Source organism: Ursus arctos, unplaced genomic scaffold, assembly GCF_023065955.2.
Source record: "Ursus arctos isolate Adak ecotype North America unplaced genomic scaffold, UrsArc2.0 scaffold_29, whole genome shotgun sequence".
In the NCBI taxonomy this organism is placed as follows: domain Eukaryota; kingdom Metazoa; phylum Chordata; class Mammalia; order Carnivora; family Ursidae; genus Ursus; species Ursus arctos.
In genome coordinates, this window is record NW_026622974.1 from 29,341,769 (window position 1) to 29,361,219 (window position 19,451).

At 36.4% G+C, this 19,451-nt stretch overlaps 1 protein-coding gene across 11 annotated transcripts in view; it reads left to right on the forward strand.

Moving 5' to 3' along the window:
- The window catches only part of MYO6 (myosin VI), a 138,400-nt gene that overhangs the window by 43,445 nt on the left and 75,504 nt on the right, over positions 1-19,451 (forward strand). For all 11 annotated transcript variants that reach the window (XM_057303875.1, XM_044387105.3, XM_044387107.3 and 8 more), the window contains 2 exons: positions 11,636-11,777; positions 16,393-16,462. In XM_057303875.1, the coding sequence (XP_057159858.1) occupies positions 11,661-11,777; positions 16,393-16,462 (187 nt within the window). In that variant the 5' untranslated portion in view covers positions 11,636-11,660. The remainder of the gene's footprint in view (positions 1-11,635; positions 11,778-16,392; positions 16,463-19,451) is intronic.

Sequence of the window (19,451 nt, forward strand, 5' to 3'; positions counted from 1 at the left end):
GATCTGTGTGTCTGTTTTTGTGCCAGTACTGTACTTCTTGATGATTACAGCTTTGTAATAGAGCTTCAAGTCCGGAATTGTGATATCTTCAGCTTTGGCTTTCTTTTTCAACACTCCTTTCGCTATTCAAGGTCTTTTCTGGTTCCATACAAATTTTAGGATTATTTGTTCCAGCTCTGTGAAAAAAGTTGATGGTACTTTGATATGGTTCATTTTTAGATTGCTTTAGGTAGCAAAGACATTTGAACAATATTTGTTCTTCCAGGGGCGCCTGGGTGGCTCAGTCGTTAAGCATCTGCCTTCAGCTCAGGGCGTGATCCCAGAGTCCTGGAATCGAGCCCCACATCAGGCTCCTCCACTGGGAGTCTGCTTCTTCCTCTCCCACTCCCCTGCCTGTGTTCCCTCTCTCGCTGGCTGTCTCTCTCTGTCAAATAAATAAATAAAAATCTTAAAAAAAAAAAAATGTTCTTCCAGTCCATGAGCATGGAATGTTTTTCCATTTCTTTGTGTCTTCCTCAGTTTCTTTCATGAGTGTTCTATAGTTTTCTGAGTACAGATCCTTGCCTCTTTTTATTCTTGGATATCTTATGGTTTTTGGTGCAATTGTAAATGGGATTGACTCCTTAATTTCTCTCTTTCTGTCTCATTGTTAGTGTATAGAAATGTAACTGATTTCTGTGCATTGATTTTATATCCTGCCACATTGCTGAATTCCTGTATGAGTTCTAGCAATTTTGGGGTGGAGTCTTTTGGGTTTTCCACATAGAGTATCATGTCATCTGTAGAGAGTTTGACTTCTTCTTTGCTGATTCAGATGCCTTTTATTTCTTTTTGTGGTCTGATTGCTGAGGCTAGGACTTCTAGTACTATGTTGAACATCAGTCTTGACAGTGAGCATCCCTGTCATGTTCATGACCTTAGGGGAGAAGCTCTCAGTTTTTCCCCATTGAGAATTATATTCACTGTGGGCTTTTTGTGTATAGCTTTTATGATGTTGAGGTATGTTCCCTCTATCCCTGCACTGTGAAGAGTTTTAGTCGAGAAAGTATGCTGTGCTTGTCAAATGCTTTTTCTGCATCTGTTGAGAGGATCATATGGTTCTTGTCCTTTGTTTTATTAACATATATCACATTGATTAATTTGTGAATGTTGAATCACCCTTGCAGCCCAGAAATAAATCCCAGTTGGTCATGGTGAATCATCCTTTTAGTGTACTATTGGATCCTATTGGCTATTCTGTCTTGGTGAGAATTTTTGCATCCATATTCATCAGCGATGTTGGTCTGTAATTCTCCTTTGTAGTGGGGGTCTTTGTCTGGTTTTGGGATCAAGGTAATGCTGGCCTCAAAGAAAGAGTTTGGAAGTTTACCTTCCATTTCTGTATTTTGAAACAACTTCAGAAGAATAGGTATTAATTCTTCTTTAAACGTTTGGTGGCATTCCCCTAGGAAGCCATCTGGCCCTGGACTCTTGTTTGTTGGGAGATTTTTTATTACTGCTTCAATTTCCTTGCTGGTTATGGGTCCATTCAGGTTTTCTGTTTCTTTCTGTTTCAGTTTTGGTAGTTCATACGTTCCTAGAATGCATCCATTTCTTCCAGATTGCCTAATTTGTTGGCATATAGTTGCTCATAATATGTTCTTATAATTTGTATTTTTTTGGTGTTGGTTGTCATTTCTCTTCTTTCATTCATGATTTTATTTATTTAGGTCCTTTCTCTTTTCTTTTGGATAAGTCTGGCCAGGGGTTTATCGATCTTATTAATTCTTTCAGAGAACCAGCTCCTAGTTTTGTTGATCTGTTCTACTGTTCTTTTGGTTTCTATTTCATTGATTTCTACTCTAATCTTTATTCATTCTCTTCTGCTAGGGTTAGGCTTTATTTGCTATTCTTTCTCCAGCTTCTTTAGGTGTAAGGTTAGGTTGTGTATTTGAGACCTTTCTTGTTTCTTGTTAAAGGCTTGTATTGCTATATACTTCCCTCTTAGGACCACCTTTGCTGCATCCCACGGGTTTTGAACAGTTGTGTTTCCATTTTCATTTGATTCCATGATTTTTTAAAAAAATTCTTTAATTTCCTGGTTGACCCATTCATTCTTTAGTAAGATGCTGTTTAACTTCCGTGTATTTGTGGTCCTTCCAAATTTTTTCTTGTGGTTGACTTTAAGTTTTTTTTTTTTTTTTTTTTTTTTTTTTATTTATTTGACAGAGATAGAGACAGCCAGCGAGAGAGGGAACACAAGCAGGGGGAGTGGGAGAGGAAGAAGCAGGCTCACAGCAGAGGAGCCTGCTGTGGGGCTCGATCCCAGAACTCCAGGATCACGCCCTGAGCCAAAGGCAGACACTTAACGACTGAGCCACCCAGGCGCCCCGACTTTAAGTTTTAAAGCATTGTGGTCTGAAAATATGCAATGAATGATCCCCGTCTTTCGGTACTGGTTGAGACCTGATTTGTGACCCAGTATGTGATCTGTTCTGGACAATGTTCCATGTGCACTCGAGAAGAATATGTATTCTGTTGCTTTAGGATGGAATGCTCTGAATATATCTGTGAAGTCCATCTGGTCTAGTGTGTCATTCAGAGCCCTTGTTTTTTGTTAATCTTCTGCTTAGATGATCTGTCCATTGCAGTGAGTGGGGTGTTAAAGTTCCCTGTGATTATTGTATTATTATCAATGTGGTTCTTTAATTTTGTTATTAATTGGTTTATATAATTGCCTGCTGGTTCTTTAATTTTGTTATTAATTGGTTTATATAATTGCCTGCTCCCATGTTAGGGGCATAAATATTTGTAATTGTTAGATCTTATCTCCATATATTATTTAAATTATGTCTATTTCAAATTTGTTTTGTGATTGTAAATTAGGTAGGAGTTTATATCTGAAGCATAGTTAATGATTTTGTTTCTGAAAATCGGTAAGAATGTCATATAACCAATTTTCATAATTCAGCTTATATGCATTTAGAGTAATTTCCCTGATAGTATCAGTTTTCAAATCATTTTATAAATATTTTTAATACTTGATAAGCATATAATGAACTTACCAATAAAATATTTGCTTTTGTTTTCTTAACCCTCTTGTTTCGTCGGCATGTTAATTTTAGCTGTACCAGTTAAGGTGAAGTTAGCTTTGGTGTTCTAAGTCTGTTTCTAAGAATCGCATGGTAATAGACTTAGCTCTAAATATTAATCAGTACAGTGGACTTGCTGAGGCTGTATTTGGTAGTACAGTATGACTGTACATCAGGATCGTGGCTAAGATCAGTTGTAACTACTGCTATTAAAACCAGAAAGAGTGTCATAGCTGACCTAGACATTTCTTGTCCTTTTTTTTTTTTTTTTTTTAAGATTTCATTTGTTTATTTGACAGAGAGACAGAGAGAGAGCGCACAGGCAGGGGGAGTGGCAGGCAGAGAGAGAGGGAGAAGCAGGTTCCTCGCTGAGCAAGGAGCCCAGTGTGGGGCTTGATGTGGGGCTCGATCCCAGGACCCTGGAATCATGACCTGGGCTAAAGGCAGATGCTTAATCAACTGAGCCACCTAGGTGCCCCAGCATTTCTTTGTCTTTTTTAGTGTTGTTTACTGAGAAACATTAGAGCTTTTATTTTCTCATCACTATCTAAAGCTAAAACAGTGGCTGGCCTGTGATAGGGGCTCAATAAAATTCGTTAAAAAAAACAAATGAGTGCATATTGGACTTCTTAATTGAATTGAGGTAGTTTTTAGATCTTGTTATCTTGAGATGGTTTCTAATTTTTTTAAGTTATAATTTTTTAAAAAATTTTATTTATTTGAGAGAGCACACAAGTGGGTGGAGGGGCAGAGAGAGAGGGAGAAGCAGACTCCCCACTGAGCAGGCAGCCCAATGTGGGGCTCTGTCCCAGGACTCTGGGATCATGACTTGAGCCAAAGGCAGCCGCTTAACTAACTGAACCACACAGGCACCCCTCTTATTTTATTTAATTTTAATTTATATATATGTTTATTTATTTTTAATTTTTATTTAATTCTTTTATTTGTTTATTTATTTGACTGTGCTACCCCAGTGCCCCTAAAAATGTTTTTAATCAGAGAAGTGCAATGAAAGAGAACAATATCATTTGGAGAAATAAACAATAACAGGAAAGTGGGGTGATTTAATGTGGTATCATAAAATATGTTTGTTCTCATATCCTTTTCCCTCAAAGGGTTATTTGGTTTTTAAAATTTATTTGACAGAGAGTAAGAGAGAGCAGAAGCAGGGGGAGCAGCAGAGGGAGAAGGAGGCTCCTGGCTGCTCCACTTATTTTATTTCTTTGTCATGAGTTTAGACTTTGTGGTAGGTATTTTCTCCCCATTGTTAACGAATGGTCATTGCTGATAAAACCAAGATAATAGCAAATTTTAGTACCGCATTATCCAGGATTACAGCAATTACATAATTCCAGTACTTTGTACAACTAGCAGAACAAGATTAACTTGGAAATGTTTTCTAGGAAGGCCTTTTCAAAGGTAATTTAGTGACTAGAGGGAACCCTGCTGAAATATTTTGGAGAATTTTGTTGTACAAAGAAATTCCTATGGAACTGAAATGCTCAGTGAAAGATTGTGATAGGTCCACACAGAATGCACCAACCATAGCCTGCTGTTACCTGGTGCCCTATTTTTTCACAGTATCTGCACGCCAGAGAAGCTAGTAGCCTTCAGGATATACTGATCAGATGAGAGTAGCTGCCAGTTTAAAGCTCGCGTGCCAAAGGCCAGGGCCTGGCCAGATGAAAGAGTAGACTTTTTGAAAGGCAAATTTGATACATCTCAGCCACCCTCTTACCCCCAACTAGAGTGTAAGATGCTGAAGGGCAGGGATTTTTGTCAGTTTTATTAACTGCCTTGTTCCAGGTGATTGTTTTCCTATTAGAAAGCTGCATGAGGCCAGCATACCTGGCCGGCTCAGTCAGTGCAGCATGCGACTCTTGATCTCGAGGTTGTGAGTTCAAGCCTCACATTTGGGTGTAGGGATTACTTAAAAATAAAATCTTACAAAAAAAAAAAAAAAAAAGCTATACAAGGCCAGATTGTGTCTCTTTTTGCTCACCATTATATCCCTAGCACTTAGCAGTATGTAATACATAATAGGAGGCTAAGTAATTAATTAATGGAATAAATTATGTAGAAGGCAAGCTTACAAGGTTCTGCATACTCTATTTAATGCTTCTTTCTTCCTTTTTATATCTTATTCTGGCTCTTTCAGCCCGACTCTAAATTACCTTTATCTAGTACTCAATTCCTAATACCCTAGACAGTAAAATATAAGACATTGTTATGAATCATAGCTATAATATTTGAAGTGTAATCTTTGAAGGTAAAGGGGAGTAGGTGATGGCTCCTATTTTGTGGATGGGCCTACCCGTTCTGTTTGTGGTCCAGGGTGGTTATATTGGGATTATCACGGGAGTTGTTCAGAAGGAAGAATATGGATGTGTATTATTTGTCACTGCAGCCTTGAATACGTCTGGTCCCCAGGGAGCCTTCTGGTGCTATGGTTCTTACCTTTAAACAAAGAATAAGTGAAAGCATAATGCCTCTGAAAGCCTACAGATTGCCTTCTGTAGATTACTTAGTGCTTCTGTAGATTACAGTTGACCCTTGAAAAACATGGGGGTTAGGGGTGCTGACCCCCACCCCAACAGTTGGAAATCTGCATGTAACTTTAGACTCCCCCCAAACTTTACTGATAGGGAGAACTGTAAGAGATCACTTTCTACCATAATACAAAATATACTGGAGATGAACTGCTCCCTGGGAGATGATTAGTGTCACGTGGTATTTTAAGTGGAAACTTGTAGCACTTGAGCACGGCAATAGCAGCAGGATGTGGGTATGCACAGTATGCACTATAGTTAATTTTATGTAGTTATGACTCAATACTGTATGTTTGTTTATGGTTCTCTCAACTGTGAATGGTGTCATGTATGGTTTGTGTTTGTGTAAATTTTTATAAATTTTAACTTTTCTAGTAGATTTAAATATATTTTATGGTATCAAATGATAAATTAGAGTAATATCTACATACGTTTTATTAGACTTGTATCTGTATTTTATAAATTCGTGATAGATCTTTTTCTTAAATTTGTCAACATTTCTAGGCTATGTGGTTTATTTGTGAGTTTTTTCAAATTGTTACAAATCTGAAAAAAATTTCCAATGTATTTATTGAAAAAAATCCACAAGTGGACCCATGCAATTTAAACCCATGTTATTTAAGGGTCAACTGTACTTCTACAGGTTACTATAGTATTTACTTAAAAAATATCAGTTGTCATTTAAGTTCTAAAAACAAGATAATTTTTAGTTGATGATGGCATATTGTAAAATATGTCTGTTCTTTTCCTGAAAAACATAAGGAATTTCAAGAATTTCACATTTGCTGACCTAACTCCAATGATACGTGTATGTAATCAGGCTTTAAAATGTGTTTAAGCTTTTTAGTATAATAGCACTGGGAATTGAGATGTCTTTTTAAAATTTCCTTTACAGTGTCTTTTTAAATACTCTTCACAAGCAAACATGCTTTAGTAAGTGTGAATGTTGATTGCATGGGTTTTTTCTGAATGTTTTTCTGGGAGCAAATAGTAACATGTCTAAAATTTGTCTTTTGTGGGATGAATAAATCGGACTTCATTATTGAAGGATAATTTGTTATAAGCATTTAGGATTCTGAGAACAATTAAATGAAACCTTATTGAAGAAGAGATTTAGTCTCATATAAACCATGCACTAGGTAGAAAATAATATTTAATTTAATAGGGGAGGATATGAAGTGTCCACAGTTTCTCCAAACACAAGTACATCATCAGTACAGAGTTAGAATAAGACAAGTTCAGATAAGAATCTAAGCTAGCTTCATGGGGTCCAAAGTCAGTGGATGTCTGTGATGACTGCTCAACGTGGCTGTCTCTTGGGTCGTATTGCTCCAGTTCGGGCTGGTTGTTTGCCTAAATACAGGGCTTTAAGTCAGAAATAATTTTCTTTTGGAATTTTATAGGCATTGCTTTTTTGACTTCCTGCTTCAGTGTTGCTGATGTCATTTTGATTCATGATCCTTTGGATATGACCCATGTTTTTTTCTTCCGATTTCTCTAGATGTGTGTAGCATCTTTTCTTTATTTCTGGTGTTCTGATATTTGATATTTCTAGTGTCTGTGTGTGTGTGTGTGTGTGTGTGTGTGCTTCCCAGTTACTGTATTGAGGACTTAATGGGCATTTTGGCTAGACTCTTCAGTTTCTTTGGACATTTTCGTTTTCTGCCTTCTGTTTTTTGAGGGGGGCAGGATGTCTGTTGTTCCTGGTATTTTGATGCTTAATCTTTTTGTTTGCTTCATTTCCATATCTTTTTCTCCCCCCCCCCCCCCGTCCCACTTTCTCTTTCTCTTTTCTTGGCTTTCTGAAAAATTGCCTCAACTCTATTTTTTATACCTTCTAGTGAATATTTCATTTCTGCTGTTATGTCATTAAAGGAAAATTATTTCGACACTTGTTAAAATCACAAGGAAGACCATTCAAGATTATTGCAGTAGGAGAGTATTAGTCTGTTTGGTCTGCCATAACAAAATGCCATAAATTGGATGTCTTAAACAACAGAAATTTATTTTCTCACAGTTCTGGGGGCTGGAAGTCTGAGATCAGGGTACCAGCATGGTTGAGTTACAGTGAGGACTCTTCTTTTTGGCTTTCAGATAGCCACCATCTTGCTGTATAATCACATGGCCATTGGCGGGGGGGAAGGGGTATCTGAGATCTCTTTTCCTCTTTTCATAAGACCACTAGTCCTCCTGTATCAGGATCTCACACTTATGATATCATTTAACCTAATTACCTCCTAAAGCCCTATCTCCAAATATAGTTATATTGGAAGTTAGTGTTCACATATTAAAAAATATGAATTCTGTTGGGGGAGCAACAAAATTAAGTCCATAGCAATCTGTAGCAAAGGGTATTACAAACAACAGAAGAGAGAGATGGGGCTCAGTTTTGAATACAGCAAAGACAGCTGGGGATTATAGGCAATAAGCAGAGTGAGGGGGTCAGTGGATACAAAATAACTGAGAGAAAATAACAAGAATGGGATACTCTTGAAGGCAGTTCAGGGATTTATACATCAAAGTTAGGGAATGAAAAACTTGAGCAGATATCAAGGAAGAGGGAATTTCTCCAAATTGGCTTGTCAGGATTCTTGCTAAAATTGTCCGATGTAGACCCAACAAGGATAGGACAGACATGGAAAGCCTAGTGGCACGACCTCATCAAGAAGCAGGCTGAGAGGAGCCTAACTAAAGTTTGGTCAAAGAGAGTTTTTTTCAGCATGTGGCAATTTATGTATATATATATATATATATATATATATATACATACATACACACACACACACACACATATATAATATACATGTATAATATATATATATGTATAAAAACACACACACACACACTCACTCACTCACTCTTAATTGTTCTGGCACTGCTCATTCCAGAGAATGTCTTTTCCAGAGAATAATCTCGAAGCTTCTCTTGGGGTAGTGACGGGAGTGCAGATGTATTTGTCTAGCAATGTGGAGTATGTGCATGTTGGTGGTATTAGGAAATCTCTTTCTTAAACAGCTTTCATCTGGTCTTTCTTATGTTAGACCCTGTCTTTTCACTCTTGGTTCTAGAAGTGTCTTTGCAGTATAGTTATGTCTTTTGAGATTCAGTGGTATAATTTGGGTTGTCTTCCATCTTTTCCTTTTCCAGACTTGAGATTCAGCTCTCTCAGGTTTGCTGAGTCAATTGCCTCTCAACCATTTGCTTTCCAACTTCCAAAATACTGTTGCTATTGTCTCCTCTTTGTTTTTTCCCATCCTTGTGGACCGATTTCTTTTTAATGAATCACTTTACTGTAGATTTAGGGATTTGATGAAGGGGCAACATTAGATGTGTGCCTTTAAATCTGTTGTCTTAACTGGGAAGTTGCAGCAAATGGTTCAGAATGGGAAAGCAGTTAGAATAGTTCAAGGGAATTGGCCATTTTTTTTCGACTTTGAGGATTTTGCTTTGCTGTGATTTTTTTTTTCAGATACTTAATTATTCCTAAATGATATTTCATGACTATTCTGTAATTTCCCTCTGTACTTAGAAGAATAACAAGACCATTTTTGTAAAATTTACTGGTGTCTTCAAACAACAGATATTGGGGAATATAAGTGGGAGCAGTATGACTAGTATCTGTTGGGTACCATTAGAATGATGATCTCAATTTTATGTCACTTAATCCTCATAGCAATTCTGTAAGGTAAGTGATATCACTTATGGGTAAGGATAAAGATAATGATCAGAGAGATTAAGTAACTTGCTTAAGAGCTGGTCAGACAGTGGAGGAGCTTAGTTTCAAGCTTAGGTTTTTAAGACCTTTCAACTCTTTTTAGTTCACCATCTCCTTTTACTCTTTGAAACTGTGTGCACAATTCATTAACTCACTCAGTGACTATTAAATTGCCTCCTCTGTGTTGGGCCTTGGGAACACAGAGAGGACTAGTTCATGCCCTGATGGAATAGGGATGACATGATCAGATTCACCTTTCAGTAAGATTTCTCGTGATCCATGCAGATTGGCAAGAGTAGCAGCAAGAGGCAGCTTAAGTTAATTGCAGAAGTCTTGGTAAAAGGCCATCTTGGTTTTAAGTAGGATGACAGAGGCAATATAGAGAAGTAGGTGAAACTGAGATGCCTATTGGAGGTAGAGTTGACAGGTTTACGGGAGTGATATGAATTTGCAGGGAGCTGGAAGAATTGAGGATGACTCCATGTTTGATTTGAATTGAATGTTGTTGGTGCATTTACTGATATAAGGAAGAACAGGCTGGGGTGGTGGAACAGAGTAATGATATAATCATAACAATGTTATATCTTTTAGATGTACCCATGAGAAGATGTCCAGTAGGCACATGAACATCTGGGAACTCAGCTGAGTTGTGGTCTGGGCTAGAGTGGTAAATTTGGGTATCACCCATCTAAAGATAGTACTTAAAGCCAGGGACTACATAGTTATTTAAGTAAAATGTGTAGATATAGGTTTGGTAAGTCTGAAGTAGTGTCACTGATTCACTTCTATGGAGAGTCTTTATTTAATTTCTTAATTTGGAATTACATATAAATCTAACAGCATTTGGTGCTTGGGGAAAGCAAATCCCATTGTATAGTTATGGCGTAAAAGACATTAACCAACAAGCACATTGCAGACATGCCAGTAGTCAGCAGCTTTTTGACTGAACTACATACTACGCATCCTTCACTTTCATGAGAGAATAGACCTGAGAGCATCCACAAGGGAAATCCCGATTTGCAAATGCCACAAAAGAGGAGAGTTTATGGTATGTGCATCAACTCTTCTTTAAGTATAGATAAGTAATGAAAAATAAGTTCCATTGAGATGCTGAAACTAGAACATGCAGGATCACTCACTAGCCAATTCACTATTACACATTAGTTTCATAGAATCCGAGCTCATTAAAATTAAATATTTTACAAGTCATGAACCCTTTGAGATGAATTATAAATGTTAGATATGACAATGCTAAGCATGAAAGAAGCTTTATAAGAACACTTGAAAAATTAGAATTCACAATAGGCAAAAACTGGAAACAATCCCAGCGTCCATCAGTAGGACAGTAGGTAAACAATTGTGGTATAACTGGTCAGTGGGCTCGTATATACAGCAACATGGTTGAATATCAAAAACATTTTGTTGAGTGAAAGAAACCACACATAAAAGCTATAAGATTTTATTTATATGAAGTTCAAGAAAAGATAAAAACTAATCTGTGATGAGACAAACCAGAGCGTTGGATCCCTATGAAAGATTGGGATTGACCATAACAATTTTGGGGACTTCCAGGGGATGATGGAAATGTTCTATATATTGATTGTGGTGTTTGTTAAATGGTTATGTGTATTTGTCGAAACTTACCAAGTTGTATACATAGGATTTGTACATTTCATTGTGTATAAGTTTTACTTCAGTAAAAAAATAAAAAAAACAAAGACAGTATGCTGAATGGTTCTGTGAGGATACATGCAGGGAGCCACACGGGTGAAGCATCCTGTAGTCTCAGATTGGGAGGGTAAGTTTCTCAGGAAAGGTAGTCTTTCACATGTCTCATTTTTATCCCTTCAGGTTTAAGATGACTTTTGTTAAACCCTTAGTTAACTCCACACAATAACATCTATTCCTAGGACAACTGTTTAATTTATTGTGTGATTCAGAATACTTTAGGTAATAAAAGGAAGTGTTGTTTTCAGCTACACTTGGGCAATAAGTAGACACTGTGACCGTCTCTCCCAATTCCTGTGCTGCTCGAAGTGTAGTACTCCACTGCAGTCGCAGTTGAAGGACGGCAGTAGCAGAGCAGGTGTTACCTGGGGGGGTAGTCTCTGCTTGGTCCTCCTCTAAAGGTGGATAAAAGGGGTCAGGGTATAGCAAGAAGAAAGGGGGTGAGGATTTCCTGTGGCAGGGGCAGATGTGTGTTTCTATGAATTACAACTTCCATGTTAGCTTCCTAAACAGATATTTATTTATTTATTTCCAAAGTTATTCATGTTGTTTTATTTGTTCCTTTCAAACAGGAGATAGTGGACACTCCCTTCAGAAATGGAGGATGGAAAGCCCGTTTGGGCGCCACACCCTACAGATGGATTTCAAATGGGCAATATTGTAGATATTGGCCCTGACAGCTTAACAATCGAACCCTTGAACCAAAAAGGCAAGGTGAGTTTCTGAGCTGAGATTTCAAAATTTGATTTTTTTTCTACAGATGTTTCCCTTCTTAATGAAATAGATATTTCTAGCACAGCATAAGGGAAAGCTGTTTTCTGGTAAGTGAATCTTAGTTTTCTAATGAGTTATTAAATATATTGTTTAAGTATATATCCTAGGGAAAAAGTGGTGTCGTGTCATAAAATCGGATAGAAATCTAGTGAGCCTTTTATTATCTCTTAAGAAATAGCTATATGATAAAATATGAACAATAACATTTTTACAGTATATTGCTAAAGCTAATATATCTGTGATGTAATCAACATGTTATAAAACAAAAATATGAAAAGTGAATGGGATTATTTTATCAAATTTTGCTGTTTGTTTTAGCATCTAGGTGATTTTTTTAAGCTTTTTATTTACTTAAATTTATTAGCATGGGATTGGAGTAAATATATTTCTATTAAAGATAGTTAAGTCTTTTTTTTAAGATACTTAAGTCTAACAAACCCATCTATTATTATTAATATTTTCATTATAATGATAGTTTTTTTGTTATGATAGTTTTTAAAATATAAAAGCATACTTTAATTTTGTACACATGGCATCTATTTCTTTTTAATCTTAGACTGGACGGTATTACAAAATGGGAGTTTGGGGAAAATGTGATCTGGAGTCTCTCTGAGTCTTCACGGGGACTATGAGTTCTGTTTTTGTGGGAGATATTCACAATTTTCAGTTTAATAAATACTTCTGTTAAACAGATCTTCTGACTAAATTAAATTTGTTGATGTCATTTCTGTTTACTTTAGACTCGAGACTGTTTGTGAATAATTTATATTCCACTGATACATGGTTAACTAATGCCATATGACTGCCATCCTTCTGGGAACCTTAGAAAAACAAGGTGGATCTCTCATGAGGTCTTTTCACAGAGAAAACTATTCTGTTACTGTAAACAACCCAGGAACCTAAATGCATAATATATAATGTGCTGTGTTAGAGGAGGCCAATTAAAGATACTCTCAGGAAAGAAAACACAAAGTGTCTCTAGTTTTTCATCTTATTGACAAGTACCTATTTGTACTTACAATGCTGTTACATGTTCAAAGAATGACAAAGTTAAGAAATAATCTCGGTTATTTTCATATATTTGAAGCTGTAGGGGAGAGAAAATTTTCCTTTACTCTTTCAGGTCTCTGGCTGGACCTAAGAATAGAACTGATATTAAGACAGATTCATAGTAGAAAAGCATACCATTTTTATTACATTTTTATGTGTATATGGTAACCTTCACAAGAGAATGAAGATCCATAGAAATGACCAGAGCAGAAAGCTTTTATACTTTTCTGACAAAGAAATAATCAGTTTGTGAAGAATTGATAAGACAAAGGGGTTTGGGTTAGGGGCAGTACATTGTAGTGAAGTAATTAGGAAGGTAAGAAGGTAAGAGTTATGATAGAGTCTGTATAGATTTCTCTTGGCCTTGATTCCCCTTCTCTGGTGATAAGAATGTCGTCTTTCTTCCTGGTGTAGGGAGGGCACTTTCCACATAGGAATTTTATCTCCTGATTTCAGGGATAAAAAGAAGAGTGAGAATGGTTTTCTTGTACCTGCTGCTTATCAAGAGCATTTAAATTCAAAATAATCAGTATGTCAAAGTAGCATATTTAGGGTTATAGAAATTTAGTGAGCCTTTCAGTACTCTTCAAAGTCTTTTTTCATTTTTGTGTAACATATTTTATAAGCACAATAAATCAGAAGGCTGCAATGAAATGAAAAGTATTATTTCCTAGGTATATTCTGTTGTATATATTTTGTTATATCCACAGGTGACAAAATAATTCAGGCACAGAGGAAACTTGATTTATGAGTATATGTTTTTTCCTATTTTAAATATTTTGTGTGCTTCACCTTTGCCTTATTAGTATTAATCAGTACATACATAGAAGCAATAAAAACACTTCAAACTTAAATTGTGGAGTTATGAAAACTTTATGGATCCATAGGTAATTCTATAAACTAAGAAAAATTTTTCTTTCCAGAAAAATTTTTTGGAAGTTAACAGATTCTCAGGGATTGCTTCTAATTTTAATTTTTCCTCCTACTCTCTGATCAGGGTCTTAATAAATTATAACATGTCATAATAACCATATAGTTGAAAGAATCCATAAGAGTAGCATTCTTTTGCTTAGGTAATTCATGATCGAGAGATCATCATTTTTTAAATATTAAGGAGTTCAGTGCATAAAGTGATGGACACGTCAAGTAGATCTGTTTGCTGATATAGTAGGAGCGTGGAAGAAGGAATTATTAGCTCTGGTGGGGAACATGTCTTTGATGATTGTAATGGCTTTAAAAATTTTTTGATTGTGACCAGTAGTAAATGGATTTTACATTGCATTTGATATGTGTATTGTGCGTGTGTATATATTTATAAGAAATAGATTACATATGTCAACAAGTATGTGTATGCATATTCATAAATGAAATATCCTTATCACATGTGATGCATTCTGATATCTTCTGATACCTTCTGTACTGTTAAAAATGCCTTTTTGAACCTCTAAATTGACTTCATATTCCATATTTGCAGCAGACTGGACTTCAAGCTAAAGCCCTAAATATATGGCATATTAAGGGTCCACATTTTCTTTTTCTTTCTACTTTGCTAGGCTTATCTTTTTTCAATCAACAGTCTCCTCCTCATACTCTTGCCATATGCTTATTCTTGTGTGTCTCTCCTTTCTTCCATCTTTCCTCTCCTGTATTTATTACGCCCTCACCATGAACCAGGTGGTTTTGGGTGCTTTGTGTCCTTGCTTACAGTGCTCCTTTTGTCACTCTCCATAGCTTTTTGCTTAGCAAATATTATTTATCTCTTAAGACTGAGGTCACCTCCCTAATGAAATTTTTCCACGGATACCCAATCTCTCCCTCCTCCTCTCATGCAGTAAATTTACTGTAGATTATTTCTTCTTTGGAGGAGTGCTGAAAATTCTTAGCTGCCTGTAATATTTTATCAGAGATATTTGTTTACATTTCTCTCTCCCTCCCTATTAGACTGTAATCTTCTCAAATGCGTAGACTTTATTTGTCCGTTTTGTCATTGGAGCTTGATGTACTGTCTGGTGTGGGGTGGATGTTTACTGCTGGTGATCAATGTGTGCTTTGTTATGTGATCTTCCCTTGATAGAAGAAAACGCATCCTCCCTCTAAAAAGAAAACAATTGCTTTAATGAAACAAATTTTCTTTCTCACTGAGTAGGCAGTAAAGGGGAGAAGAAGATGAGGGCTGGTAATAATTGGGGGATGAAGGAGGGAGAGAGACTGTCTTTTAGGATTCGTTACTGGTCTTTGACTCCTGCTCTTAACCTTCCCATTTTAGGAATTTGTTGTCCTCCACTGCTGCCCCACTTTCTGGAGCCTCTTATATTTGATGTGTTTCCTAACAAGATAGAACCAAAACCTGGGGTCTGGGTAGTCCTTACCCCCTTTGCCACAGCTGTGAAAGAAGGCTAATGTCTGTGACATGAGCAGTTACTTTCGAATGCATTTTCCTATAGAATGATTGTTATAAATTGTAGATTGCTTTATATTGCCATTAATATACTTAATGTACGTTATGGATCAGTTTCGATTTTGTGATCTATCTTGTAAACATTTGCACATTTATAGCATTAAGAACATATGAGCTCTGCTCCAAGTAAGTAACTTCCAGAGTTTTTAGGCATAACAGTTTTCTAATTTGGGTGTGACTTTGAATTAAGGTAGTATCAGTGGCCTGGATTTTACTCTGTAAACTATAGCAGTAGTCTTGTCTTATACTTTTGCATATATGAACATATGTAGACCTATCAATATTATTTTAAAATAATTGAACATTTTTCCATAGAGTTTTATTTGGTATGGGTGGAAACTTCAACCACAAGAGTAATTGTAATTGTTTGAGAAGTATATGTTCATAGATAACTGTTAGAATGACATGAATAAAATTTAATACTCTTTAGATGTAATTTGAGATCATTTATTCTCTCTTGCAAGATACTATCTTAATTCTAGTTTCTACCATAGCACTTAAGTGGTATAATAAATACAGACTTATTCATGGATAGCTGTAATTTTGTGGACCAAATAGTTTTGGATACTGTTTATATTTCTGATACATTTTATACAGGAATTTGGGTTTAATATGTTTTACTCAAACAGTAGCATTAATTAAATAATAGTCTGTTCTGTTGGTATATCTAATTGAATGTTACTTTTTTTAAACAATAAAATTGCTTTGTATACAAACATGAAAATTTTTTAAAAAAGTTCTTTAAGTACATACCATGTAAATGCAGTATTAACATACTTCTTGTTTTGTCCCATTCTAGGCATTAGAGCATAGGATGTTTTTTATTTCCATTATTGATTTTATGTTCATGGTAAAGTGGATAATATTTGAGTAAAATTATTATCCTCTTTTTGGGTTAGTGACTTATTAAATAGAAGGATCTTGTATTACATTATAATGAAGAGCATACTGTTGCCATTATTACAAGGTATGCTACCAATTAAGGTCCTTTATTTTTCTTACTATTTATAAGCTTCTAGTTTAATGAGCTCCTGTTTTGTTTGTTAGACATTTTTGGCTCTCATAAACCAAGTGTTCCCTGCAGAAGAAGACAGCAAAAAAGATGTGGAAGATAATTGTAAGTACTGGGTTAAGAAATAGTTCTCAGCACAGAAAAGGAAGCTATCTTTCCAAAAAATAAATTAGTGATTATATTACTTGGCATACTATACTGGTTCAGAAGAAATGTAGCCTTTTGATATGAGGGTTCATGTGAATGGAGGAGCTCAAAAGCCCTGAATTCATTATTGTCTCACATTTGCACTTTGGTGAAAGAGTCTTGAATGTCCTTTTAGTGTTATCTCAGTTGTGTAAATGTGGGAAATGGTAATAATTTACTATGAAGCCTGAATGAAAAATGTCTTGTTAACAGTTTTGAAGGAGTTATTTCGAAGCTCATCTAGAATCAGATAGTTTTTATGGGAGTATATGTGGTTCAGTAATTTGGCAGTTGAGTCAAGAGGACCCATTTAATGTCACTATTGAAAGGAAACAAACATTTTAAAAAAGTATAAGCACTAATTGAAAAATTGATTTTAGAACATTGTATTTTATCTTAGCATATTTGGTGACCAGGCCATGTTTATTCTTATATTTTCAAGATTAAGCAGTTTCATTTTTTATTTGGCAATATTATTTTAGAGAAAGAGCGTACAAGCTGGGGGAGGGACAAAGGGAAAGAGAGGGAGAAAGCTGACTCCCCGCTGAGCATGAAGCCCAACATGGGGCTCAAGTGGGGTTCAATCTCATGGCCCTGAGATCATGACCTGAGATGAAATCAAGAGTTGGACACTTAACCAACTGAGCCACCCACGTGCCTCTATTTAGCAATGTTTAAGAATCATGTCCAGTTGCTAGGATATCATTAATGGTGTCTGACATTAAAAACTCTCCATGTAAAGAAAAAAGGGACTGCTGGCTGGTTCAGTCGGTAGAACATGCATTTCTTGATCTTGGGGTTGTGGGTTCAAGCCCCACATTGGGTGTAGAGATTACTTAAAATCTTTTTTTTTTTTTTTTTAAGATTTAATTTATTTGACAGAGTGAGAGACAGCAAGAGAGGGAACACAAGCAGGGGGAGTGGGAGAGGGAGAAGCAGGCTTCCCGCTGAGCAAGGAGCCCAGTGTGGGGCTTGATCCCAGAACGCTGGGATCATGACCTGAGCTGAAGGCAGACGCTTAACGACTGAGCCACCCAGGCACCTCGAGATTACTTAAGATCTTAAGAAAAAAAAAAAAGAAAAGAAAAAAGATAAGAGAAAGGAATGTATTTTGTACTTATTGATTTTTCTCTGAAGTTCATATTTGAGTAAGCCTGTAAAGTCCCCATATGTGGATGGGACAATGTGGAATAGTAGAGTAATAGGAGAACCAGGGACTTTCAGATTTTGACTGTGCTGTTAGGAAGCTTTGTGCCTGTGGTCAATTTGTCTCTCCTCTTTGAGCTTCTCATCTGTAAAATGGGAGTAGTAATGTGTATGTTGCATGTTTAGAGATGATATATTTAAAATGCTTGGTGCAGTGCCTGACCTCTAGCAGTCTCTCAAATGGTAGCTGTTATTATTAGGTGTAGGAGATTGAGAAAAAAAAATGGAGTTCCTTTCCAAAATTGCTGGAGAATTTGTCTCATGGGATGGTATTTTTCTGAACAGCAATCAGAACCAAAAAAAAAAAAAAAAAAAAAAAAGAAATAAAAGAATGAGATTCTACAGTATTTAAAATCAGAGAAATGATTCTTTTCTGTTAAAACTTGTTGGAACATTCAGAACTATGAATTAATCCTTTTCATATATTAAAATAGTGGTTTTTTTTGTTTACATATCCACATGTAGCTGAACATAATACATGATTTTGAATTATTTTTAATCCATTTCTTATGTTAGTATTTTAAAACAAGATTGTATGATACTCTCTCTGCTTCCTTTAAGTTAGAATTCCTAATCCCACAATATGTTCCCCTGAAAAAGCTAATAATTTAAACCCATACTGACATGTGAATGACGACTTGCTCTCATTTCTTTACTTCCTTCCACACACACCCCCAGCCTTATCAGGAATATCTGTTAATGAAATTAATGAATCCCTAAGTGGTGAAATATCTGCCAATGGACACAGGGGTCTTCCTCTTAAATAGTACTACTCAAGGTATTTCACTTCATTTAGACATGGAAAGGTAAATGGTATTTTAGGGTGGTAGTTCAGAGGAAGGTGAGAGAAGGGGGAGTGGGTTAGCATTGTGCTTTGGATAAGAAAAGGTGACGTGTAGATCAGGCTCCTGGGGTCGAAGGTGGAAGAAGTGCAGCGGTATAGAAAGGTTGGTGACCAGAAGCCAAACCTCTGCTGCCTACCTTCTCCAAATCTTTCTCAGTTAAGGGAAAGCCTCCATTCAACTGTTAGGAGGCTTCACTCACTAACTTCTTGTTTTGTTCTGCCATAAGTGGCATTAGAAAACAGTGAGGTGGGCGCCTGGGTGGCTCAGTGGGTTGAGCATCTGACTCTTGATTTCAGCTCAGGCCATGATCTTATGGTTATGAGATCGAACCCCATGTGGGGCTCCATGATGGGCATTGTGCCTGCTTGGGATTCTCTCTCTTCCTCTCCCTCTGCCCCTCCTGTCCCTTCTGTCTCTCTCTCTCTCTCTAAAAAAAAAAGAAAAAGAAAGAAAGAAAAAAAGAGAGATACAGTGACATGTGTGCTTAGAAAGTGAACTGGCTGCATTATATAACTATAGAGGCATAGGTGGTCTTTTTTGAGAGATATCGCAAGAGACTCTTGTTTGACGGGATTGGTCTGTGGTAAGCACCATAAAGAAAGTACAAAGAAGAAGGTAGCTCTAATGGGGGTGGTAGTTGTGAGAATGGGGAATTATCCTTTGTGAGATAGTTTTGGAACTGACCTTAAAGTAGAGGTAGATTTTTGACACCTAGATATATAGAGGTAGAGTCCAACGCATGAATATATTTGGATTTGATAAGTAGTTTAGTCTGCCAGCAAGTTAGACCATAGTGAAGGGAGTTATGGACAATTATATGAAAAGGTCAGTTGAATGCAAGTTTAGTAAGGGCCTTG